A 27,789-nucleotide genomic window follows, 5' to 3' on the forward strand; every position below is an offset into this window, starting at 1 on the left:
AATACACTGGCACAGTGTTGCAGTTTGTGCAGTTCTGATGTTGCGTGCTCTCTGTAGGTGCTACTCCAGTATTGGGAAGGTCCAGGATGCGTTCATTTCATACAGACAGTCCATTGACAAATCAGAGGCCAGTGCAGATACATGGTGCTCTATAGGGTACGTATATCTGTCAAAACATCCTCATGCCTCACTTTTTCTTTAAAATTCAACAGATTTTTGTGCTATTTAAAGAGTAGTTTGCCAAAAATGACGATTCTGTCAACTATTTATCCTCATGTCATTTCAAGCCACTTATTTTCTTTCTTCTGTAGAACACAAAAGGAAATTTGTAGGAGTCTGAGCTTCTGCGTTTCATACACAGAAATACACGTTCCACATACTCCGATCAGCCACAACATTAACAGCACCTGCCTAATATTGTGTAGGTCCCCCTCGTGCCGCCAAAACAGCACCAACCCATCTCAGAACAGCATTCAGAGATGATATTCTTCTCACCACAATTGTACAGAGTGGTTATCTGAGTTACCATAGACTTTATCAGTTCAAACCAATCTGGTCATTCTCTGTTGACCTCTCTCATCAACAAGGTGTTTCCGTCCACAGAACTGCCGCTCACTGGATGTTTTGTGTTTTTGGCACCATTCTGGAGTAAATTCTAGAGACTGTTGTGTGTGAAAATCCCAGAAATACTCAAACCAGCCTGTCGACACCAACGATCATGCCACACTCCAAATCACTGAGATCACATTTTTTCCCCATTCTGATGGTTGATGTGAACATTAACTGAAGCTCCTGACCCATATATGCATGATTTAATGCACTGCTGCCACACGATTGGCTGATTAGATAATCGCATGGATGATTGTTGGTGCCAGACGGTTAGGTCTGGTTTGAGTATTTCTGGGATTTTCACACACAACAGTCTCTAGAATTTACTCCGAATGGTGCCAAAAACACAAAACATCCAGTGAGCGGCAGGAGGGGGACCTACACAATATTAGACAGGTGGTTTTAATGTTGTGGCTGATCAGTGCACATCAAATATGAACATTCTGCTAAAATCTCTGCTAATCTCCTTTTGTGTAACAAGAATATATGTCAAGAGGTTTAGAATGACATGAGGGTGAGTAAATGATGACAGAATTGCATTTTTTGGGTGAACTATCCCTTTAGTGGACATCCAGACCAACACATTGCCATATTTGTGCATCTGACGCTGGTGCATTATGTTTGTTCTCGTAGCGTGTTGTATCAGCAGCAAAATCAGCCCATGGATGCGTTGCAAGCGTACATCTGCGCCGTGCAACTGGATCACAGTCATGCCGCAGCCTGGATGGATCTGGGCACGCTTTATGAGTCCTGCAACCAGCCGCAGGATGCCATCAAGTGCTACATTAATGCCACGCGCAGCAAAACCTGCACCAACACCGCTGCGCTGGCTGCACGCATCAAATACCTGCAGGTAAGAGCGACAGCTAACCTGCTAACAAACGCACACTAAACCCTCCAGACCGACCCATCATAACCCACTGTAGATGTGCGGCGGGTTTATAGTGTGTTCTGCAGGGTATATAGTGCTCGTCTGGGGCTCTGAGCGTTTTTTTCTTTGTATGTGGGGATCATGCATGTTCCATGTGTTCTAAATATGTTCAGTTAATTTCTGTCAATGTTCTTTCACCTTCTTCATTCTTTGTTTGTATGAGTGAGTCAACTGATCACATTATTGATTTCAACTAGAAATAATTTGCACTAATGCAGCCACAGATTTGACTGGCAGTCGTGTGGCATTCATGCACCACACGTGTGGCTCTGCTCTGTTTGAACTGTTGCGCCGCACGACATCACATGGCTGTTTAAATGTGTTTTTCACGCGTTTTCGTCCTAGGCTCAGTTCTGTAACCTCCAACACAATAGTCTACAGAGTAAAAGTAAAATGCTTCCTAGTATTGAGGAAGCGTGGAGTCTCCCAATCCCAGCAGAGCTAACGTCCAGACAGGGCGTCCAGAGCGCAGGCATGCAGGTGAGATCTGATAGACACACACCCTTTGACCTGTCACCCCTAGAAATGTCCCCCTATACACACACACACACACGAAACCACACTCCTGCTCTCATATGATCAGTGATCAATCTTGCTCGATTACGGTTGGTTTTCCCAAATTGAAAGTCAGGATTAATGTTTTTTTTTTTTTTTTTTTTTTGGCTAATTGTCTACATTTCTATAAAACATAACAGTTTGAAAGTGTTTTTTGTGTCTCGCTGACAGTTGTATTTGTGATCAGTAGTGTGGTTTCTCTAAGTAGTTCAGCTCTAGACATTCACATACCTGGGTCAAATGTGTTTTAAAATGCTTTATATTGTAGTGCTCTGAAACTGGCTCTAGATGCCTCCAGAAGAACATTTTAAACACTTCTTTTTTTTTAAATTAGAAAAAATTCAGATTTTAATAATTAAAAGTATTTTTCACCCAGGGTTGTTTGTGAATGTAAGTTTAGTGCCCTCTAGTGTTGTAGTAACACAAACACTGACTCAATCCGTCTTCAGTAGTTTATAGTGTGTGTGTGTGTGTGTGTGTGTGTGTGTGTGTGTTCATTAATGACAGTACAATGAGATTTCAGTTGTGCTGTATTCTCTCATTGATACTGAATCTCTCACTCATAGTGAATTCTTTTAGTTGTTTTGAGTTTTTTCATCTTTTTTCTCACCGTTGTTTGTTTTGGATGGGAGGGTTCATATTTAATTATATTCAGCCTCTGAAGCAGCTGAAGTCAGTGTCACAAATCGTAACCGTGTGTTTATGTAAATGTCTCAATTTAAGAGTTCGGGCTCAATCACAGCAGGTTTGTATGCTCCTGTTGTGTCTGTTATCTGAAAGTCAAATCTGACCAAATGTGTCACCTCTCAAACTCTGCAACCACCAACAACTGTTCACAGTGTCATGGACATTTTCTCAGAGTCCTCGTATTGTTTGGCTCATTCTGAGTTTTAGAGCTGTAAGCAGATCTGCCAAACATGGGTCATATTCAGTCTGTGCCAGTGAAAAGTAAAGACACTTTTTGATAGAACTACAGCGCCACCAACTGTCCAAAGTGCTTAACACATGGCCAGAAATAGTTGCTTTATAATAACTTTGAATTTCTGCTTCTTCGCTCCATGTATCTTTGAAGCCTGCAGAATATTTAAAAAAAACAATTCATGATCGTTTTTTTTGCGGCGAATCCTACAGTGTTTGTTGACGTTTCATCAAAATCAAAATGTTCTGATCATATTCTCAGCAAACTTTACGAAAACCATAGAATGACCTGAAAATCACCATGCTGTGACTAGATAAATCTGTTGTGCCGTCGAGCGGAGGTGCTGATGGTGTGCTACATCTGTAATCGCAGTAATTCTGTTCTTGTATCTGTTGTTCGTTAATTTATACTTGTTTAAACTTCTTTAACCGTTACAATTGTCGACTGAGCAAATACAAGCTTTCTAGTTTCTCGTAGTTTTCATCAGCTGTGTAACTAAATCTCACTAAAGATGGACTGAAACATTCGGTTTTCACTGGGTTTGGTGCTGACATCATCAGTCTGTCTCTCTGTGTGTTTCTCTCTGTCTCTCCTGCGGTTTGTTTCAGGCGTGTAAACCTCATCCAGGGTCATCGGGGGCGTCTCACGGATCTGGTCAATCACTGCCACCTCACATGAGCGCGCTGGATCAGGCCGAGGGTCAGACTAGCCCGGCCAAGAGGAAACGGACCGCCAGCCCTGCAAAGGTTTGTGTGAGCGCTCATGAACACATCACTTGTATAATGACATCTGTGTGTTTTAATGTTATTAATTTTGTGTGTTGTCACTCATCAGAGTTCAGAGTCGTGGAGCAACAATCCAGCACAAACACAAACTCCCAACTGGTACCTGTCACCTCAGAAGCTGCAGGTGAGTCCATTTAAAACACCTTCTTAAAGCTACAGTGTGTCAATTCAGCACCACCAAACAGATGGTCTGAAAAGATACACATTCACCCGTCTTCCATTGTTGAATCCAACAGATAGTCCCGCCTCAAACTCACACCACTGGTGAAGTCAGTGTTGCTGTGTCAGTTCACTTAAACATCAATGTGTAGAGTATTCGAACATTGAAACAATGACACAATGTTTTGGTTGAGTATCATCAACCTTCCTTTACATCATGTGACATATGTCATGATTCAATACATTGTGATGCATCACATTATCATAACTGTTTCATGATAAGCCTCTTTTCCACCATCAGGCCGAACGGTTCTGAGCGCAGTACAGAACGGTTACAGTAGTATTTCCACTTAAAGGATTAGTTCACCCAAAAATGAAAATTCAGTCATTGTTTACTCACCCCTGTGTTGTTATAACCCAATAATGCGTTCGTTCTTTTTCTTAACACAAAGGAAGATATTGTGATAAATGTTGTGTTCAGTGATGTCATACAATGGCTGTTTATGGTGACCACCTCTTCAAGATTTCTCTATTCCATGAGACTCATGATTGTAATGAAAGCATACGATGAGCTTTGGTGAGAAACAAATTGAAATCTAATGTTTTATTTAGTAAAACTGTTGACCTGTGCGCATTCATGAGACTCGTTCTCATCGCGGTTAGCTAACTGTAATCAACCACTATCGACTGTGCTGGTTGATTGACTTTAGTACGTGGCAAGTCACAATTGTCAATGGCAAGGTTACTTAAAGCACTTTTAGTTGTTTCTATCTCGCCAAGTTCGCTAATATTTGGGTGAAGTTAATCAAAGTTAATGACCCCGTTTCCTCCTGGTATTAAGATGTGTTTCGGGTGATCCAATCACATGTGGTCAGCACTAAATACAGGTCTAAACGGGGTTTAAAAGGTTTGGTGATTGGATCACAAAAAACACACACACGAAAGTGTTCAAAAACGCATATGACCGCATTACATTTGTTGTGTAAACGTTAATCCGTCCTGATACGTCCCGGCAGCAGCGACCTGTCACCTGTCAATCAACCGCTGTGCTGAAACAAGTGTTTAAACTTTGTCAATTACGAACAGTTTAAAAGGAAATAACCGTCCGATCGGAAGATTTAAAAAAGCAGATATATACACATCATCTTTATCGGTCTGAAATCAACATGCGTTGACACCGATGAGATGTGCACACACATCTGCAGCTCAGGTTAATACAACTAATCCACTAAAATAATGGGCAATTCTGCTCAAATGTTGATTTCGTGCTTGGATTAAATTTCAGCTGCATTAGGGAGAAATGGTGGGCCTTTTTCACGCTTTCTTTGTCTTTTCTGACTTTGAGGTTTATTATCATGCAGTAACACACTGACAGAGTGATTGTATGTCGTCATGAAGTCAGAGACCCTCCCCTCCAAATCCGATCACGTGTTCACAGGAGACGCGTTTAAAGGTGTAAACAGCGATGTGTCTCACCTGACCACATGTGATCGGATCACCTGAGACGCATCTTTATACCAGGTGTAAACGGGGTCAATAAAAAATAGTGGATGTTTAGTGGATCTTCATGATTTTATCATGATGGTTTAACTAGTATTGTAGCCTACATTTATTTTTCCACATGGCTTTTTCATCAGGGAAGTAGATTACTAGCTCATTAAAACTCAAAATATATAAATATATTCTCATGTACTGTTTTCATATAATATGATATTTTGTTAATATCCTTTTTAGCTAGTCTGTGAACTTTTTAACCTTTCTGTGTGTTCATGTCCAGTGGCGTACACAAGCCCTCATGATGATAAACCTCTTGTCTTTTTCACTTTGCTTTCCTCTTTGCGACATGGGCCGTGTCTTTCCTGTGTATTAGCAGAGTAAAACCAGGGAAAAAGCAGTCCTTAAAACTGGAATATGCGATCATCCTCCATAGCGCTATCGCTCCAATGTTTACACCTCACGCCGTCACCAACAGATGGATCTGATACGTACGTTCTCCTGATTTCACTGCACCACAGTGGAAAAAGAAACCGTAACCACGCTAACTGGCCCAGATTAGCACGGAATGGTTTAGCAGCAAGAACTGTTCAGCCCAACGGTGGAAAAAGCCGCTCACGCCTCACATGCATCTCTGATCACATGGTGAAATGCTGTGCTCATATTCACACGAGCTGCTGCTTCATCATTGAACTGTAGGATGAGATGTCAATGCTCAAATCAATAAAACTAATGATGCAGGGATCTAAAGTATTGAGACACAATCGTGAGAACAAGCGTCATGATATATCATTATGTGATTGTATCCTGCTTTATAGTGCTCACTGATGAGTGTGTTTATTATCAGTTTATTCACTGAAAGTCTCTCTCTCAGTTGTTGGAGCAGTTGCGGGTGAATCGTGCAGCTCTGAAGCCTGCGCAGCTGCAGATGTTGGAGCAGTTGGAGGCTCAGCTGTCAGCCATGAATCTACACCAGCAGCAGGTACGGCAGAACCAGACCATTCCAGAAACTGTGATGTGATTTAAATTCAGTTTTCAGACGGACATTTTTATTTATTTTTTTTTTTTTACATTAAGGTTGATAGTTTTAATATTTTTCTGACTTTTCGCCTGCAGATGCGTAACAGCTCTTCTGGTCAGATTCGACCCTCTCTCACCAACGGCCCCTCAGCCGAGTCGTCACTGCCTGCTCACACCGCTCCTCGCAGCCCGGCCCTGAGACCGCCCTGGCCCTTCCTGCCCAGCCCCGCCCCACGCACCGCCCCCCAGCCCTCCCCTTCAGTCGGCAATAATCACACACCAGGAAGCAGAAGTAACAGAGATGTGCCTTACCTGCAGCCCAACACACTACCTCACAAATGCACAAGCCCAGGAGAAGCGTGGAAGAGCCAGCAACATCTGAACTCCTCTCAGGTCCGTTTCTGATCTCAGTACAGTCTGCTGTCAAACGTCAATGTGCCGTAAGAGGGAAACCGCACTATTGCAGCACTAGGCCGTGATGGAAAGTTAGCAAAGTAGAAACAAACACAGCTGCAACTGTGGGACATCTGGAAATAAAGCAAAGCAACAAAAGCAAAAAATGGCAACAACAAAGTCATCTTAAGACACCATGTTCATTATTTACACAAGCGTTGCAGTGAAATTAAGTTGCTGCGGAGAACTGACCAAGTCACGTACACAGGAGTAAAGAAAACGACCGTTACAGTACATTTAAACTTAAAGTTGCAGTAAAGTGTCTTGACCGCCGCAGTTATATTTGGTGTTTTGACCTATTTCCTACTGAAACAGGAAGTGGTGGCGGGGCATTTTGAACAACTTGTCCCATTTAAAAAAAAAAAAATAGTCGATAGGCTTTAGTTTACATTGCAACACACACACACCTTTGCTGCTCATCTCGATACCGGCCCTCTTTAACCATAACCTGCTCATAACCAGCCCATAAACACACATCGCGGTCTGGAGCCGTTGTGCACGTCCAGTGCACATGAATAAGAAACAAGAGAGTAGAAGATCATAATATTTCAATATTTTAAATCACAATGTCTGCATGAAAAAAATAATTAAACTCTGTCCATTTCCTCCACGTCCGACTTGTTTACATCAAGACCAGTCACGTGCATTTAGAAAATAAATGGGTTCAATTTTGATTTCATGCTGGCTTAAAGGGATATTTCACCAAAAATGAAAATTCTCTCATCATTTACTCACACTCATGCCATCCCAGATGTGTATAACTTTCTTTCTTCTGCAGAACACAAATGAAGATTTTTAGAAGAATATTTCAGCTCTGTAGATCCATACAATGCAAGTGAATGGTGACCAGAACTTTGAAGCTCCAAAAAGCACATAAAAGCAGCATAAAAGTAATCCATAAAACTCTAGTAGTTTAATCCATGTCTTCAGAAGAGATATGATAGGTGTGGGTGAAAAAAAGATCAATATTTAAATCCTTTTTCACTGTACATCTTGCCGTTGCAGTCTCTAGGCACGATAATGATTTCAAGCTTGATTCTGCTTCCTAGTGCTTGATGCATGCACAGAACGCTAGATGGCGCTATAGAAAGTATAATTGAGTTTCAAATCATAATCGCCAAGGAGACTGCTGTCAAGATGTACAGTGAACAAGGATTAAAATATTGATCTTTTTTTCACCCACACCTATCATATCACTTATGAAGACATGGATTAAACCACTGGAGTCTTAAGGATTACTTTTATGCTGCATGTATGTGCTTTTTGGAGCTTCAAAGTTCTGGTCACCATTCACTTGCATTGTATGGACCTACAGAGCTGAAATATTCTTCTAATCTTCATCTGTGTTCTGCAGAAGAAAGTAAATCATACACATCTGTGATGGCATGAGGGTGAGTAAATGATGAATTTTCATTTTTGGGTGAACTGTCCCTTTAAGAGCAGTGTTTCACAATAAAGAGCTTTCTGTAGTGTTGACTGCATTCATCAAGCTCAACTTTTCCACCTTGTTACCAGAGTTATTGTAAGAGAAATATGAAACAAAATAATTTTATTTCATGAGAAATATAGGTTTATGAATAAATTAGCCACATTTTGTGAGCCTCATATAAAATAAATAAAAATGGCTCAAAAAGTATTTAGTTTGACAAACAAAATTTTCTGAAGGTTTCCTATCACCGACCATCATTGAAAATGAACAAATATTGATATTTGTAAAGAGTTTTGAAGCCCTGTTGTGTACTCCATAGAAAATATTGTTCACTATTGTTGCCTGGCAACAGAGCTAGAAATCTGAGTTTTGCTTTATTTGGTGCTGATGCCTAATGATTGATAAAGAACTACACAATGTTTTATAGCAGTTGACTGTTCATATGGACTTCATTGAGGTGGGAAGACACAGTATATGACACAAACCCCCTTGTGTGTTGGCGGCGTTATATTCTCATGTTCATGCATTCTGTTTCTCTCTGCAGGGGCTTCAGAAGAGTCCCGGGTCTCAGTCGGCATGTCCTAATGGAGACCGGCACCTCTCCTCCAGTGCTTCGGCCGACGGCTCTCACAATCAGGTTGGACATTCCTCCACGACCCCCAGCGACCCTTCGGAGCCAGCTGTCAATCATTTGTCCTCGTCCTCCCCTTCCTCCGCGTCCTCACCCGCGTCTTCTTCCTTGCACACGGCTACCTCAGGTGCTCCGACCGGCACCGCCCCGACCAAAGAGAGCGCAGCCACGCAGGGCAACGCCTCCACTGCCACAAACCACCACAGTCCCCACTGCTCGCTCACGCCCGCCTCACCCACCGCTCGTTCCGCAGACAATCCGCAGCTCTCGGCTCTTCTAGGTGGGAAGGATGGTCTCGCCGCATCCTCCATGGTCAATCACGTCCACTCGAGCGGCGTGTCTTCGCCCGTCTCTGCCCTGTTCACCACATCTCCTTCGCCGCGCTCCATAGAGCCCACGGGCAGCCTTAACGAACCAGGCTCTGCCACGCCCGGACCGCCGCCCACCGTCACAGTTAATGGCAGTGGAGGCGGAGCCTGTTCAGAAGACTCTCGGAGCCCGCTGAAGGCGGAGCCGCCTGAACTCTGCATCAGAGCACCTCATAGACCCGCCCACTCATCATCCACCGTGTCCATTTACCCCACATCAGCTGACGTCCTGAAGGCCTGCAGGTCAGTTCAGTGTCCACACAGACATAAGACGCACACACTTGATGAACCCAAATTGCACACTAGGCCAAAACATTGAAGCCAAAATACTCCATTTAAATTGCCATTTCATCAGGATTTTAAATTCTATGAATATTAGAAAATACTTTTAAAGGTATAACACTGTTCCTTTTTCTTTTGGTCCATCTGATATCTAAGGTCCAATCATTTTTTGAAATGTTGTTTAAATGACAAGTTCACCGTGCAGCAAACAGTGTAATGATGTAAGTCAGTATTGATCACTGTCATTTTAAACAGAATTTCAGCAGATGCTGCTGTTTAATGTGCAGAATACTAACAGGGAAGTGTGTGGTGTTCACAAAAGATACTGCGTGCGTTCAGCACAAGCATGTGACTGAATGTATTAAAGATGACTTTTGCATTTCATATTTGGCTGACAAAATTTTCAGTGTGAGGCAAATAAGAAAGCGTGTGTGTGTTTACAGGAATCTTGGTAAGAATGGTCTGTCGAGCAGCAGTATCCTGCTGAATAAATGTCCACCGCCGCGTCTCCCTCCGCCCCCTTCACCCCCGCTGCCGAAAGACAAACTCAACCCCCCCACGCCCAGCATCTATGTGAGTACATGACATGTGATTCCCGTGTCAGAGCAGTGATGTGAGTGGAACTGCACTAAATGTGTGTTTTTATTGTGTTTCAGCTGGAGAATAAACGAGACGCGTTCTTCCCGCCACTACATCAGTTCTGCACAAACCCGTCCAATCCCGTCACTGTCATACGTGGCCTCGCCGGAGCGCTCAAACTCGGTTAGACCTGTAACACACACACACACACACACACACACACACACACACACACTGGCCAAGAATGACTTGAATGTCCAAATGTGGATTCTTGGTGGGGTGACGTGTTTCTTTGTAGTTTCCATGGCAACAAGAAAACTCCACAGAATAAAAGTTGATTCGCTTCAATGTCAGTGTTCAAGGACGTCTGACAGGTGTGTGTGATTTACAGCTCACACCAGTATTGACGTTATTTAGCGGATACATGATGATTATTTCAGTTGAGTGCGACGGATTCTAACAATTGTGTTGTCACATTATCAAATACCTTTTACCTATTAAATTTTAATATTCCAACTTTAAACAATAGTAGTTGGTATTTCTAAGATTCATTTGCATAGTGCCTGTCTGACAGCACGTCATCATTGATGGAGCACTCGAAATTCACATGGCAAACCTGGAAATATCAAGGAATTTTACAATTGTGATTTTCAGCCCTGGAAAATTCATAGAAAGAAGAATGTGTAAAATCTGAGTATACATTTTCTAGTTCTGATCAGCTCTAAATATTTCACTGGCTGTTTTTTGCACTTCCTTTTTTTGTGTAGACTCAAACTCACAGTCCGGTGTGAAACATCCGTCTGTCTGTTGAGGATCTAAATCGAGACATTAGCACACTGATAACTATAATCATTTAAATCTACATTTGAGTGTTCAGAACCAAATCCACCTCAGTGATCTCAATACAGTGATGAGATAAAATGAATCATGAACCTTTGGAAAGCTCATGGAAATTCAAGAGGTGCCACCTGCAGACTGATGATGATCATCTCTCTCTGCAGATTTGGGCTTGTTCTCTACTAAGACACTGGTGGAGGCAAATCCAGAGCACCTGGTGGAGGTGCGGACGCAGCTGTGTCAGCCGGCTGATGAGAACTGGGACGCGAGCGGCACGAGGAAGCAGTGGCGCTGCGAGAGCAGTCGATCGTACACCACCATCGCAAAATTCGCGCAGTATCAGGCTGCATCCTTCCAGGAGTCACTGCGGGTGCGTCACACAATCAGTTATCACATGACAGCAGATTTGTGTTAGTTTCGTTGTGCTGTTTAATGTGTTTGTGTTTCAGGAAGAGAACGAGAAGAAAGGCCAGAAGGAGCTGTCAAACGAAATGACATCATCAGACTCGTGAGTGTCAATCAAACTCTGGGTCACAGTTGATGTGTGTGTATCATCTGCAGCGAGTTAATCTGCTGTTTTCTGTTTCAGTGTCTCCAGCAGGCGGAAGGGTCCTTTAAAACAAATCAAGTTTGGGACCAACATTGACGTGTCCGATGAGAAGAAGTAAGTCTTAACAGTTTGTACTGTGAGTGATTTTACAGACTGACAGGAACCGTTCTAGATGCAGTACAAGTTCAGCAGCATTGTGTCCATTACTACTGAACATAATTTGGTGTCGTGCATCATTTTGAACACACATGCTGGTTTGGAAGTGGACCTGCACGAGTGTTCTGGTTACAGCAGACATTATTGTGATTGTTATTGGATGTGCAACTCACTCAAGTATTTCAAACAGAATCGTATGAAATGATGAGGGCTGCTCGTAGAGGAACAAATTAACTTTGTGTAAATTCAGTCTGAAAGTTGCACGAGGTTTTAGAAATGATCTTTTAATTACATCTGTGAGAAATTAATCCTTCAGTCTAGTGATGTCAAAAGTACTGATACTTTGGCACCAAGTCGATACTAAAATAAAAAAGATGTAACGATACCAGTGTTCTACAGTACCGGTAGTACTGAACAGCATTAAGCAATATATCACAAGACTGCTGTCGAATAGAAGTTTGGCAAAAAAAATTAAAAAATGCAATGACGTTGAAAATGAAATAAAGTTTAAACTTTAAAACATGGAGTTCTGGAAAATAATAATAATAGTAATAATAGAAGTAGTAGTAATAATAATTATTATAATAAAGGAATACATGATTTGGGAAAGAATAAAACAGATTTCTGTAGGGCACTACTTAAAACATTTCATTTATTTTTGACAATGAAATGTAACTTTAAATAGTTTAAATGGGTGTGTTCAATAGCACATTATCATACGAGCAGATTTTTGCTGTGGAATTGAAATTGGTGTCGAGAACCATTAAATTTCACTGGTATCAGTATCAGTACCATCACAACACTACTCCTGTCATTGCACTTCTACACTCACACACACACACTCACTCATTCAAACACACACACACACACACACTCACACACACACACAGACAGACAGACTCACACTCACACACACACACAGACAGACAGACTCACACTTGCACACACACACACAGACAGACAGACTCACTCACACAGACACTCACACACACACAGACAGACAGACTCACACTCACACACAGACAGACAGACAGACTCACACTCACACACAGACACACACACACACAGACAGACAGACTCACTCACACACACACACACACTCACTCACACTCTCACACACTCACACACACACACAGACAGACAGACTCACTCACACACACACACACACACTGCCTCTCTCCTGCCCTTCAGTTCAGTTCCAGTGAAATCTGTGAAACACATTTGAATGGGCTGCAGCTGTTGCAGACGTGTGTGTGTGATGGCATTTCTCTCCTGCAGGTGGAAGCTGCAGCTGCAGGAACTCAGTAAACTGCCTGCGTTTGCGCGGGTCGTGTCTGCAGGGAACCTGTTGAGTCACGTGGGTTACAGTATTCTGGGTATGAACACGGTTCAGCTCTTCATGAAGGTGCCGGGCAGCAGAACACCAGGTGAGAGACGCATCAGTGTGTTTTATTGTGGATATATAATTGACCGCTAAACAGTCTTTCAATGGAGTAAGATGAGTCTCAGCTAAACACTCGTATCTTGTTTTGTCAAACTGACAAGAGTAAAAAGTCTGTTGTGGGTTTATGTGGTACACGAGTGTCATTCTAAAGGCCGATTTATGCTTGTATACTGTTTTTTGCATGTATAGTTCTGCGTTGGTGCGTCCGCGTTGTTCTGTGAGCACACAGCAAATGCCTTCATTTCTGAAATAATTATACATGTTATATTGAAACAAAAGCAATGTAATTTGTGGATTCAAAAGTATTTATTACATTATTATAACATTAGAAAAGTCCATCACAGTATGTGAACATGTTGATGCCGTGCAGAGAGGAAATAAATCAGGCAAATACTGTACTGTATGCTTGAGTGTTGGGAAATAAACCATCAAATTAATTATAGTTGTTTTTTTGTGTTTTACATACAGATCGAAAAGTTCTCGAGTAGAATACAACATTGTGTCACTCACATACTGAATATATATCGAGTAAAAGCTCAAGTTGTAAATGGATGTCTGTTTGTCGAGTTTCGACAAGTCACGACGAGTAGTTGCACATCAGGCTACGGCGTAAGGACGACCCAGAAGTTTAAATAGGTCTTGAGCCCCGTTGTGTCCCAGATAAGCCCATAATTTTATTTATATGTAAAAGCTTCACATGTCATTAAATTAAGGCTTAAATTTGAAGTTTTGCCTCAAACAGCCCACAAGAATTTTGTCAAAACTTTTTGTGATATTCAATTTAACCCTAACCCTATTAAAACCATCTTTTCATTCATTTGTATTCATCTCAATATTCAGGCAGTTTTATCAGCAGATTCTAGAAGTTTAGGTGTGATTTCTACAGCGAGTGCTAGACAGCAGCACATTGTCCTCAATAACTCCAGAACTACACAAACAATAGACTGAAAAAATGTGCGTTTGCTTTGAAACAAGGAAATGAATTCTCTCATGCTTATTATTCTCTTCTAATTGAGAACAATCTGTCTAAATTATTCTGCTTTAATTTCTTTAGTTGTGTGTGTAATTAATGTGAGAGTGCACAGATGTAAAGCTCTCCTTCATGTGTAGGTCATCAGAAACACAACAACTTCTGCGCAGTCAACATCAACATCGGCCCGGGCGACTGCGAGTGGTTCGCCGTGCCGGAACCGTACTGGGGCGTGATGAGTGAATTCTGTGAGAAGTATGTGACGGTCTTTAATACAACAGTTTCAAACAACATTTATTCATTCAGCAGACGATTGAATCCAAAACTCTGTTGACTTGTCTGCTGTTCATTCACACACAGTTGTAATATTCTGATTATCAGGAACAACATCAACTTCCTGAAGGGCTCGTGGTGGCCGAATCTAGAGGATTTGTACGAGTCAAACGTGCCGGTGTATCGCTTCATCCAGAGGCCTGGAGATCTGGTGTGGTTGAACACGGGAACGGTTCACTGGGTTCAGGCCATCGGCTGGTGTAATAACATCTCATGGAATGTGGGGCCTCTGACGGGTGCGTCATTTACCAACCCTACACACGCTCACATGGTGTAATGTCTCTTCTGCTGAAAATCAACCGTTTGTTTGTATTTGCAGCTTATCAGTACAAACTAGCTGTCGAGCGCTACGAGTGGAACAAACTCCAGAGTGTCAAATCTGTGGTTCCCATGGTGCATCTGTCCTGGAACATGGCGAGGAACATCAAAGTGTCCGACCACAAGCTGTTTGAGATGATCAAGTGAGTCGATGTGTCAAATGTTTGTTTCTTTAACGTCCTGAAACTCCTTGTGTCTGCTTTCAGATTCTCAAAGATTCTCTATAAAGATGACTTAAATAAGTGTTTATTTTTGTTGGATTTGTTTTTACTGATGTATTTTTTCCATTGTTGCACTGCTTTCAGAAGATGTTGAGATTCTTGAGGATTTTTATAATAAACACCTGTGTTTTTAGCATTATGAGTGGTGGTGGTGTAGTGGGCTAAAGCACAGAACTGGTAAGTTGCCGGTTCGATCCCCAAAGTCAGCACCGTTGTGTCGTTAACTCCAGGTTGCTCCGGGGGGGGTTGTCCCTGTAATAAGGGCACTGTAAGTCTCTTTGGATAGGAGCGTCTGCCAAATGCATAAATGTATGGTAAGGTTGGGTTAAAAACAAGTTTAATGTTAGGCTTAGGGATGTTATGATTGTTTGTCGAGATCCAAATAAAGAGAATTATAAAAGAGGAATTAGTTTTAATTCACCAACTGGATTATCCAAAAGAGACATTACAGTATGGTTTATTAATATACTGTATAAACCAATTTTTATTAATTTACTCAACCAAAAAATACTATATCGTGATATGTCATTATTGTGATATTAAATGATTCCTATCGTGATCTGAGATCTTGGTCATGTTGCCCACCCCTACTGCCCAGTTAGCTGATTAACCCACATTTGTCTTTTCAAAATCTGCCAACAGCCTGTCAATGGATAATGCAGATTTTCTGCTTTAAAGTATTTTTAGTGAGTTTTGAGTAAATATTATATAACATAAGTGAAATAATGCACTTGTGTGTACGTCTTATTTCCCATCATCCTCACCGGTAGACCGTTGGGTCAGTCATCAGTTCTGATGCTAATAATTGTCCTGGTTAACAGGTTCTGTTTACTGCGGACACTCAAACAGTGTCAGAGCATTAAAGAGGCGCTGGTGGCTGCTGGGAAAGAGACGATTTGGCACCGAAGAAGCCGTGACGAGCCGGCGCATTACTGCACCATCTGTGAGGTGCGTCTCCTGTAATCTGCAGCGTATTAAATTGTTATCTTCTGATAATCTGCAGAAATGACAGATGATGTTGGAATGATTTCAGGTGGAAGTGTTCAACCTTCTGTTCGTCACGAGTGATAGTTACTCCAGGAAGTCTTGTGTGGTTCACTGTCAGGATTGCGCTCGGAAGGGCAGCGGTGATCTCGATGGGTTTGTGGTGTTGGAACAGTTCAAGATGGAGGATCTCATGCACATTTATGACCAGTTCTCATTAGTAAGTCTCTTAAATACACATTTCCCTCTTCCTGTTTAAAGTGATACTGCCTGAAAAGATTAGCAATCTTTAATGTGCTGCAGGTGCAGAACAGGCAGGTTTAGAGCACAACAGCGCTTGCACCTTTCCAGCCGTTTTGGTTCCAGAAGAATTTTTCCCATTCATTTTTTTTTCCAGAGGGATTTCATTAAAGAGTTGTGTGCCATGAAACAAACCAACCAGCTCCGAGGTGAATCACAACTAGGGATGTGCAGAACGACTAATTTCACTGACATTTAAACGTAAATTATGAGTCGACTAGTCTAAAAAGAAGCCTCATTTAACCCATTTAAAATACTTCATCTACTCCAGTCAAATTCAACACAACATTCTGCTGAAAAGGGACATTTATCTGTAACGTGCTTGATTTTTGTTATGATCATTGTACATTAAATGTAGAACATGACATACATTCACTGAATCAACGTTAGTGAGTTACTTAACATATTAAAACAGTCAGGACATTGTTGAAAATAATTAACAGGTAAGCCAAATCTACGAGAAAAAAAAAATGCACTGAGAAGTTGTGTGTTTCACGACGTGCATTATGATCTAATATGGCAGTTAAGAACGTTAAACAATTACAGTTACGATTAAAATATATATATAAAGCTAGGATAGAAAACAAATAGGCCTGTGAGTAATGTACAATTATCCTGATGTATTGTTCTGAACGTGACGTGCACACAGAATAAAAGATAGTTTAACCAGTTCAGCAGTCGGCATGTCATTGAAATATCCTTCTAGATCATCAGGGTAAAAACAAAACAATTTGGCATATCCTAAAACTCATTTTCTAGGCTACTTACTCAGAGCATAGATTTTTGAACAAATAAAATAAAATTGCCAACATGATCCGGTGAAAGGCGGGACCCGACGCTCCGGAGGCGATTATCCTACAGTTGGAAAAGCCGGCTTGGAGGGAAAATAACTCACAGATTTAAAGACTCAAATGTGAAAACATCCATTGTGACTTCAAGTCAACATTTCAGAAATCCGCTTCCTGAACCACCACCGAAGTGATTTCATAGCTACTTTGCTTGTCTTGCTAACGGCATCTTCCTGAACGTGCCATGAGTGAGAGAGAAGCACACATGGCCTGAGGTGAAATTAAATGAACTTTGTATCCATCTGCTCCAGATATTCTCTTTTTTAATAATTGTATTATATTTAAAATGTAACATTAAGATGACAGTAACTTAAGCGCAGCATTTATAAAAATATAAATCCAAACGTAACTGTGTAAAAATGTTGACCGAGTAATTCCATCAGACCCGTTGACTCGTCTCGCACATCCCTGATCACAACATTACAAACTTTAAGTTGAAGGGAAAAGTATTAGAAAATCAGACAAAAGATACAAGACTGAGTACTTAACGTCTTTAATGAGGAAATTAACTATAATCCCATAAAGCATTGCAAATGACGTAATCAAATTTAAAACAAAAAATAAATATTAAACTTTTGATTTGTTGATTATGAGTACAGAAACAATATATTTGAATTTTTTGTAAAATATTCAACATATACAAATTAGGGTTGCAAAGAGGCGGAACATTTTCGGTAAATTTCTGGAAACTTTCCAGAAACTTTCCATAGGAAGTTAAGCTGGGGAATTTTGGAAATATTGGAAAAAACTTTGGGCACTTGTCTATATGCTGCTGCATCTTTGTGGCATTCTTAACATAGGTCTTTGCACAGTATTTGCAAATGTACACAGCCTTTCCTTCTACATTAGCTGAGGTGAAATATATCCACACATCAGATGGCACATGTGGCATTGTTCTGTAGAATAAGATTAGAAAACACTAATGCAATGCCATGCACAGGTATATCAATAGTTAGCTGAACAATTGGAATATTCTGGAATGGTAAAAATATTTTACAATCGATGGACAAATGAATAGAAATAGGCTAGATGAATATATGAACACTCCTCAATCAGCATGCTAAATCAAACTATAACCTACGTTCTTGTATGATAACAGAAAACTGACTAGCAGAAGAAACAGCACCACAGTTGAGCTAGCTAGCACCATGATAGCTAGCCTCTTAAATTGTCAATGAAATGATGTTAGCTAGCTTACATTTAGCATATCTGATTTACTGGCTAGCTAGCTGCTGTATAAACACATTCTGATTTGGTATTTGCTAGTTAAACTTTAATACCATAGATCAAATATATTTACCCTGGTAACATCAAAACTTACTTGACTGGATGTAGTCCTTGGGCTCAATGCAGTAGTGTGACTTCAATAGTCCTGCTGTAGTTAGCAGTGTGCTCTAGTTAGCAGTGTGCTGTAGTTAGCAGTGTGCTCTAGTAAGCAGTGTGCTCTAGTTAGCAGTGTGCTCTAGTTAGCAGTGTGCTCTAGTTAGCAGTGTGCTCTAGTAAGCAGTGTGCTCTAGTAAGCAGTGTGCTCTAGTAAGCAGTGTGCTCTAGTAAGCAGTGTGCTCTAGTAAGCAGTGTGCTCTAGTAAGCAGTGTGCTCTAGTTAGCAGTGTGCTCTAGTTAGCAGTGTGCTCTAGTTAGCAGTGTGCTCTAGTAAGCAGTGTGCTCTAGTAAGCAGTGTGCTCTAGTAAGCAGTGTGCTCTAGTAAGCAGTGTGCTCTAGTAAGCAGTGTGCTCTAGTTAGCAGTGTGCTCTAGTAAGCAGTGTGCTCTAGTAAGCAGTGTGCTCTAGTAAGCAGTGTGCTGTGTGCATGTGATTGAGGAATGCACAGAGTAGAAATTCAACTGAATTTGCATTAAATCTAATTCCCGTTAATTCCCATATATTCCCATTAATTCCCATGGAAAGTTTCCAACTTTGAAAATTCCCGGAATTTTGCAACCCTAATACAAATATATGAGTAGTTTGAAAGTGTAGGGAGATTCACAGTGCATCATGGGAGTGGGTCTTCTCTGATTGGTGGATCTTTCACTTGAGGATTATGGGTAGTGTATTTATACATCAGAAATTCCTCTATTAAACTCTATTTTCAAACAATGAAATGAAAGATAATATGGACTGATGTCTTCAACAGAATTATTTACTATTGATGAAGAACCTCAGTGCTCATGGTCTGACTGTAAAGGGTTATAATTTATCATTAGTTCACCTATGGAGAAAATGAATGGGATTTTTACAGTTGCACTTTATTACCATTTGTTATAACCAGTTGAGTTCATTCATAGTCATTTTTTTGTTAAAAAGTTTAAAGCTCCTTGTGTCGTTTCTTTGCCGCTGCCGTTCCCAAACAAAATCACAAAAAAATATTGATGACTTTCAAACAAGTTTCCCCAAACACTCCCTTGTCTGCCATTGGTCACCTGAACAGATAGTCCTGCCCAGAACTTGAGTCGTGTTGCTGATGTCGGGCTGGACGGATCATTCAATGAGTGCCACAGGAAGTCAAACTACCAATGACTGCTGTACAAATTGATTCTGCATATTAAAACTGTGATTAATTAAATTACACACAAATTAAACAATTTTCTCACCTTTTGTAGGCGCCTGCGCTCCATTCATCTTCATCTTGACATCGTCACATTACAGGAACTCTACAAATGGACCATTTCTGATATTCAGGATCGTCGCGATGGCTGGTCACCATAGCGACCAGGGACTGCGACTGAAGTGGCTGTGCGTGTCTATGCAACCTGTTTATAAACCGCAGTGTGTCGTTGTGGCCTACAGGGGGCGTAGCAGGTGAAATTCCTCTACGGATGTTTTCCTGAACGGCCCCTCGACGCGCTACACAAATGAATCAAACAAACTGGGGAGGAATTGTGGGCCAATGATTTTTGTACATATGATCTGCCACAACTGGCATCGTCACTTCAAGACTACTGACACGAGAGGTTCTTTTGTATTTTGTTAATGCTGAAATGTCTTTGTCACAAGGGTCGCCTTCACAGGAAGGAGCGCTAGTCTAGCTTTTTGTACGGTAGATAGCGATTTTATGACGACTTTGGATGGCAAAATCTACAAACAAAAAAAAATATTTGTAATGTGAAGAATTAGGTGATATAATTTTGTACTGCTTTTATGTTTATCTGTGTTCTTATTTTAAAACCATGTTTGATATTTTTGGTTTCTTGGGGGGGAAAAGGACAAATTGTGGGAAAAAATGAACGGCCAAGTCACACAGAGTGAAATGGGTTGCACATTGAATTAGGAATAAAGTTGAAATTGTGATTCTCCCCCCCCCCCATTTGTTTTTGTTTCTAATCCTGATGTACATTTACACTATTTATAAATACATATTTATTGCTTGAAGATATTTGTGGATGGAATGCTGTTATTTTTCCCAGAGTACCTGCCATTAAATCTGAAGGAGTTTGTTCATTTAAACTACTCCTGCATTTTCTATATAGAATTAAACGGCTTAGTAAGCATTGTACAGAAACTATAAAAATGTTTTATGTTTGAAGAATGTTTTTTGAGTTATTAAACAAGCTGTCAACATATATTCATGCACATTTTGCTTGTATTGAATATGATGTGCAGACATGTGAAACACTTTTATTAGCTCTGTCTTTAATCTTGTAGTTATTTTATACAGTGGTATTTAAAGGAAACACTGAAGTATAGTTGTATTTTTAGTGCTCTGTATGTTTAAATGGCTGTCGTACTCTTGTTTTTATGTTCTTGCAGAAACGGTTACAGAGGTAAGTTATTAACGATCATATCTGTTCACTCGTGAATGGTTTGTTCAAACCTGATGTTTGTTTATGAGGTCAAGAGGTCAGTTACTGTTGAACTGCCTTTGAAGCCCTCAGAAAGGTTAAAGTTCATCGGCCTCTTGCGTCATGTCTCGCACTGACAAACATTTACAAACCGACTGAGTAACTACCTTTACTTCAGCAAACGCTTTGATGTGCAGCGTGCCGGCTAATTAAATGACCGATCTTGGCGTGTGTCCGCACAGAATATGGAACTGTCTTTGTCTTGTACAGTTTTATTTACTATAGTGAGCAGTTACTGGAGCTCCTGTTTTACTCCACTGTCATGACATGCTGAAAGTCTTGCAATAATCAAAGGAGATCCCATATTTATTTTATTACAGTAGTAACAATAACTAGTGAATGGTAATTTGCTGGAAAGCATGGTTCCCTTTGTAAATACTGGTAAAGGTTTGCTTTTATTGCGAATGAAATGAGTGTGTAATGTGTTGAAATGTGGCAAGAGTCATTTGAAGATCATTTGTGGTTTCACAGTCTGCTGAAGGCCTGATGCTTGTGTGATTGAGTAGTGATGACACCGTCCTGCATGTGGGCTCAAAACTGCTGATCAAGTGACTTGCGATGCAAACGACAGTTTTATATTTCTTGTGATTGATGTTCTTGATGTGCTTCCAAATGAAATCTCTTGTAGCCGGTGACCACATCTGAACTTTATTGGAAGTTTATTTATTCAAAGCATGATATTATTACAGTAAAACTCAGTCAACATGAAATGGCACTGGCAACACCACATGAAAACTGCAATATTCACTGAGCAAGAGAATGTAGAGCGAGACTTGATTTTTCCTTTATGTGGAATTGATTAATGAAAAGTTTATATGACAGGGCGATGAAAAATAACAGCTTGATGACATCAGGTGGGCTTTGACAGAAGATTAAAGACATTTTTCTTTGAAATGACATGCAACTGATGAATCATTCACAATAAGATTGGAAAAATGCATTAAGCGAATTTCAATCTCATGTTTAATGCACCTCTGTGATCATGAAGTGGCTGTGAAACCCAGCAGACAATGTAGCTGTAATTTGACAAACACAGATCTCTACACTGTGTGCCAGGTTCAAACCCACATCAGAAAGTTGTTGGTTATTTCCTGATGCTGTTTCTCTCTCTCGTGTCAGACGTGCATCAGAGACCCAGTAGGCAGATGTAGCTGCTGATGTGAGCAGGACCTACACTGACTACTGAGCACATGAGGAGCGTCACAGGAGCTGCTGCGGCCTGCACAACAGGTACATAAAAGAGTGAAGACATTATCTACATCAGTGCTAACAACAGGAAAAAAATCAGTGCTAAATGAAAATAATGAAGTGCATAGTCAGCAGAGCAAAATAAAGATAATTCTCAGTGTTTAAAAGGGAGGAGATTTCCCGTATCTTTTGTTATTGATGAATAGTGTTGAGTTACTTAAAGGAATCCTTTCCAAATAACTACTTCTCTAACATTGTAATTAGATTACTTAGTTTGGAAAAAATGTCATTACTTAAGTTACTTTCTGAAACACTTTGCACAAAATTTTTTTTTTTTTTCGCTCAACCACTTCACAATAATGTCTCTATTCTTCCTTGTTCATTGAGTCGATAAGGAGCACACATGCTGTCACAGAGACTCGGACATAAATAATCTTATTTGTGAAATGTCATTAACTGTAATCTGATTAATAGATTTTAAAATGTAATGTGCTACACCACTTTTGACTGAAAAGTAATCAGATTACATTAACTAGTAACTTTGTAATCACATTACACCCATCACTGTGCCATGTGTTCAAATGCCACCATATTTTGGCGCAGAAGCTCGTCAAATTAGATGCATGTCAACATGTGTGATGTCTTCAAAAACTGTGAACAACAGCAGACGAGGTCAAAGAAACAAGACCGTAATAAATATTTACATTGTAATGACAAATAGTGTGTGCTAACCTCAGTGAGTTTGTTGGGTTCAGTTATTGGCTTAATGTCGATGCTTGATTTTAAGGACACTGTTCACTTTCATTTGATAAACTGTGTTGGGTCAATGTAAAATCTGAGTCCTGATGCAAAACCAGTCGAGAAGCACTGATATAAAAGACACAACTGACAAAACCATCATTCAGTCTTCAGTCCAAACACAATCTACTGATCCTCAAACAGTGAAACGATGAGTCGTGATGGACGTCATGTATTCTGCTGCACAACAGGTGCATTAAATCCAGTGATTGTGTAACAGACTGCAGTTCAGTGTGATGCAGATGCTGGTCTGGAAAAATGAGTGGAAACACTTGCGGGACAGTTGATGGAAAGTTAAACAGGATGTTAAAGTTATTTAAAATGTTCCAGATTATCAGCGCTGACTCATGTCCATCAGCTCACAAACACATCAGATCAGAACATGTGTAGATGACATCATGTACTCCATCTAAACTGTCTTTGTATAATTATTATGCATGCCGCTTTGATGAGCTTATGTTAATCGAGAGAGTACATGGAATATTTGTACATGTAAAGATTCATTAGTCACACCGCAGGACCGCTTGAAATGAACCTGTGAAGTCAAACAGGTGATTAAAATGGTGAAACTCTTCAAATGGTGTTCAGTTACAGCACCTGAAATCTACATATTGATTTAAGAAAAATGTCATGTGACCAAGATCAAGACAGAAAATATAACCGTTATAAACACTTCATCACTGAAGTATAGTGAGAAGAGCTTGTGTCCGGTGTGAATACTTGAACATCCATTAATAAGCATAAGAATTTATCGAGAATAGCGGCAAGTGTCTGATCTCATATATTTGTCCTGATCATGTGACCGATGGCTGTTTTTCTGCTGCCACTCGCAGGATCTGCTGTTTCCATGATGTCATCGCTCCATGATTTGGCAGAAAAAGTCCTGGGTGTGTGTGTGTGTGTGTGTGATGCTCCTGTATTCACTGTCAGCACCTGCATGATCACCTCAGTGATGTCACGTGAACAGGTGTTGATGAATGCAGGACATCACTCACGATCAGCTACAGTCAGAAACGTGACCTTTGACCTTCAGCTGCAGAATTTCTCTGTCTTTATTCACTCATTCAGCTGATTTGTGTGTGTACTTCAGTTTGAGACAAAATTGTCCCCAAAAGTAAGCTAAATGTGACAAAACCAAAACGATTCATACACAAAAGTTTATTTTTTTTATTCTAGAAATGCAGCAGGTTTTCTGTAAGTTGGAAGTCATTGTAATGAGCTTTATCTAAAACCACTAGAAGTCTGTGGGATGTCCTCATTTAGGGGGGCGTGCATGAGTGAGTGAGTGTGAACAAGACTTTAATGTTTAATGTGTGATTCCGTCTGGCCGAGATAGTGTTTTAAAACAGACCTTCAGTAAAAAAAAAATATATATTTTAATGTTTTTGTTTTAATAAGTCATTTACTTCATCAGTATTCATGTATTATTTCTAATCTTATGACTTTATTTAATTCTGAGTAATCCTCATACACACTGACAGTAAAGTCATATTGAGTGTGTAATAAAGTATTTTCTAACTCTATATCGAGTACAGACAGAAACTGACCAATCAGAGCGCTCATCTCAGTGTGCGGCACCCTTCACCCAACTGCCCGCTCTCAGGTGGCATCACCCGCCACTACACGCTGCAGATGACGTCACCTATTCAATAAAGTTATAAAGTAGAATTAAAGTTGAATTCTCATATAAACTGATTCTCAGATGATGCTGCTGACCTATTGGGTTATAATATACACTTCCTCTTATACATGTTAACTATAAAAGCGTTTTATTTCAATTTATCAACGTATGAGCAGATCATAGTTTGTCTTTGACATTAAGATCATGTGATGAAGATCTTTCATATCTGATTGGCTGATGAATTCTTTGATCAGCAGGTGAATATTCAAATTAATTGAGTCTGATGTGGATACATTGATTAACGATGTTTTCTTCACATACAGACTGATACTTACATGCACGTGCTCATGACGTGATGATGAGGATGTCAGATGGATCTTTCTCATTCAACAGGACGACAGTTGATGGTAAAACAAACTGTCTGTCTCTCAGGAGATTTTAATCTGGTTATCGGCAAACAGTTTCACAGTTATAACGTGACATGAAATACCTGTTAGTAACCCTTCATGATTCCCACCGTCTCAACTGTTTTAAACTCAAAATGTTTCTTCTTTGTTTTACAGGAAAGTTGTGTCTCTCATCCTGTGGAAGTATGAAGTGGGTTCAGGTCAGTGTCGTTATCATCTCCAGTTTAATGAGTAATCTGATTCAAAGAGCCACCGTGGGACAGCTGCTGCCAGACCTGACTGCTATCAGTCCACACACACACACACACACAACTAACTAACCCTTACCCTAACCACACACACACAACTAACTAACCCTTACCCTAACCACACACACACAACTAACTAACCCTTACCTAACCCTAACCACACACACACACCTAACTAACCCTAAACACACACACACACACACACACACACCTAACTAACCCTAAACACACACACACACACACACACACCTAAATAACCCTAAACACACACACACACCTAACTAACCCTAAACACACACACACACACCTATCTAACCCTAAACACACACACCTAACTAACCCTAACCACACACACACACCTAACTAACCCTTACCTAACCCTAACCACACACACACAACTAACTAACCCTTACCTAACCCTAACCACACACACACACACACACACACACCTAACACTTACCTAACCCTAACCACACACACACCTAATTAACCCTAACCACACACACACAACTAAATCTTACCTAACCCTAACCACACACACACACACAACTAACTAACCCTTACCTAACCTAACCACACACATAACTAACTAACCCTTACCCTAACCACACACACACACAACTAACTAACCCTTACCTAACCCTAACCACACACACACACACCTAACTAACCCTAACCACACACACACAACTAACCCTTACATAACCCTAACCACACACACACACCTAACTAACCCTAACCATACACACACAACTAACTAACCCTTACCTAACCCTAACCACACACAAACAACTAACTAACCGTTACATTACCTAACCTAACCACACACTTAACTAACCATTACCTAACCCTAACCACACACACACACACACACACATCTAACTAATCCTAACCACACACACACCTAACTAACCCTTACCTAACCCTAACCACACACACCTAACTAACCCTAACCACACACACACAACTAACTAACCCTTACCTAACCTAACCACACACACACACATAACTAACTAACCCTTACCTAACCCTAACCACACACACACACACACACACACACCTAACTAACCCTAACCACACACACACACACACACACACCTAACTAACCCTAACCACACACACACAATTAACCCTTACCTAACCCTAACCACACACACACAACTAACCCTTACCTAACCCTAACCACACACACACACACCTAACTAACCCTAACCACACACACACAACCAACTAACCCTTACCTAACCTAAACCTAACCACACACACAACTAACTAACCCTTACCTAACCCTAACCACACACACACACATAACTAACTAACCCTTACCTAACCCTAACCACACACACACACACACCTAACTAACCCTAACCACACACACACAACTAACTAACCCTAACCACACACACATTCAGTTCTGTGTGTCTCAATATTTTCAGCTCCAGATGTCAAACTTTCTCTCAGAACAACGACAGAATGTCACTCACTTCACCGTCCTGTAGCACGTCAAACCTCCGTCCACCTTCATCTGTTTTCCTTCTGATTCCGTTCCTTATTCGTTCCTCCTCCGAGTCACATGTTGCCGGTGTGACCCCTTTAAAGAGAGGCGGGAGCTTGAGGATGCGGAGCCTCTTCATTCTGTCCTATCACATCAGAGGGGCGGGGCTTACGGTCACAGTTCTCTCAATGGGCCGGTCAGAGACACTGTTCAGTGAGAAAGGAATGTCATTTACTGAAGCACAAAGAGAAGCGCTGGAGAAACTACTCATTTAAAAATATCAAGTAAATTATTATTGAAGACAAAGTGGTCAGATTATGAATATTTACAGTCTAGAGAATGTTGATGAAATTAAAATGATATTAGCTAACTATTACATTAGATCTCTGAACAGTTTCCAATTATTTAAAAAACACAATCACGCTTAATAACATAACTGGGTAGTGATGTGTCCTAAAACTCTAGAGAGTGTAATACATCTTTAATCCCTCAACAAATGATTCTGCATGAACAAGCCATGTAACCCAGGATGTAGTGATGATGATTGTGAGTCTGGTTAAAGCTGCACATCATGTCTTTATTGTCATTTACACATTTGACATACAATGAAATTTGCTGTGCAGCTCATAAAACGGTTGCATTAGCATGTGTAGTTCTTTACATTAAATATGGACATCTATCAAAACTTCATTTGTTTACCTGTTGCCATATCAACACTGTAGAGAAAAAAATTGTGGCAAAATTCAAAAACCTTCGGAAGATACCGCCAAAAGTTCATTTTAAAGTAGCAAATGTAAAAATTCACACACGTTAATTTTCATCTCTGTTTTTAGTGTTTATTTAAAAAGAGGCGAACTTGGTATCATTTTAATCTCCAATCTGTTAGCTATAATCTTACATAGTCTTTTATTTCTCAGATAGCCAACACAAGTGACCAGCTGCACCAACGGGGCATGTTGTAACACTGCGTTACAATGTGCCCCAATTACAACAAACTATATTCAATTCCATGCAGTCAGA

The 27,789-nt window shown here is 40.5% G+C and overlaps 1 protein-coding gene and 1 long non-coding RNA gene across 3 annotated transcripts in view; one reads left to right on the plus strand and one right to left on the minus strand.

Moving 5' to 3' along the window:
- Positions 1-20,791, plus strand: part of LOC127448886 (histone demethylase UTY-like) — a 54,986-nt gene extending 34,195 nt beyond the window's left edge. Inside the window, exons 11-30 of one of the 2 annotated variants that reach the window (XM_051711793.1) lie at positions 58-156; positions 1,243-1,462; positions 1,886-2,020; positions 3,623-3,760; positions 3,849-3,923; positions 6,327-6,434; positions 6,569-6,865; positions 8,899-9,596; positions 10,079-10,208; positions 10,292-10,397; positions 11,216-11,421; positions 11,501-11,559; positions 11,641-11,715; positions 13,036-13,184; positions 14,312-14,426; positions 14,553-14,740; positions 14,824-14,965; positions 15,865-15,991; positions 16,077-16,247; positions 19,774-20,791. In XM_051711793.1, coding sequence (XP_051567753.1) covers positions 58-156; positions 1,243-1,462; positions 1,886-2,020; positions 3,623-3,760; positions 3,849-3,923; positions 6,327-6,434; positions 6,569-6,865; positions 8,899-9,596; positions 10,079-10,208; positions 10,292-10,397; positions 11,216-11,421; positions 11,501-11,559; positions 11,641-11,715; positions 13,036-13,184; positions 14,312-14,426; positions 14,553-14,740; positions 14,824-14,965; positions 15,865-15,991; positions 16,077-16,247; positions 19,774-19,803 — 3,268 coding nt within the window. In that variant the 3' untranslated portion in view covers positions 19,804-20,791. The remainder of the gene's footprint in view (positions 1-57; positions 157-1,242; positions 1,463-1,885; positions 2,021-3,622; positions 3,761-3,848; positions 3,924-6,326; positions 6,435-6,568; positions 6,866-8,898; positions 9,597-10,078; positions 10,209-10,291; positions 10,398-11,215; positions 11,422-11,500; positions 11,560-11,640; positions 11,716-13,035; positions 13,185-14,311; positions 14,427-14,552; positions 14,741-14,823; positions 14,966-15,864; positions 15,992-16,076; positions 16,248-19,773) is intronic. The other variant, XM_051711794.1, reaches the window with a different exon arrangement.
- Positions 20,792-25,323: 4,532 nt separating this feature from the next.
- Positions 25,324-26,090, minus strand: LOC127449270 (uncharacterized). The gene is made up of 3 exons (XR_007898700.1): positions 25,757-26,090; positions 25,688-25,723; positions 25,324-25,648 (listed from the first exon to the last, which is right to left on the minus strand). It is a non-coding gene; the product is annotated as an uncharacterized LOC127449270 (long non-coding RNA).
- Positions 26,091-27,789: the final 1,699 nt, after the last annotated feature.

This window comes from Myxocyprinus asiaticus, chromosome 12 (genome assembly GCF_019703515.2).
Source record: "Myxocyprinus asiaticus isolate MX2 ecotype Aquarium Trade chromosome 12, UBuf_Myxa_2, whole genome shotgun sequence".
Classification (NCBI taxonomy): Eukaryota; Metazoa; Chordata; class Actinopteri; order Cypriniformes; family Catostomidae; genus Myxocyprinus; species Myxocyprinus asiaticus.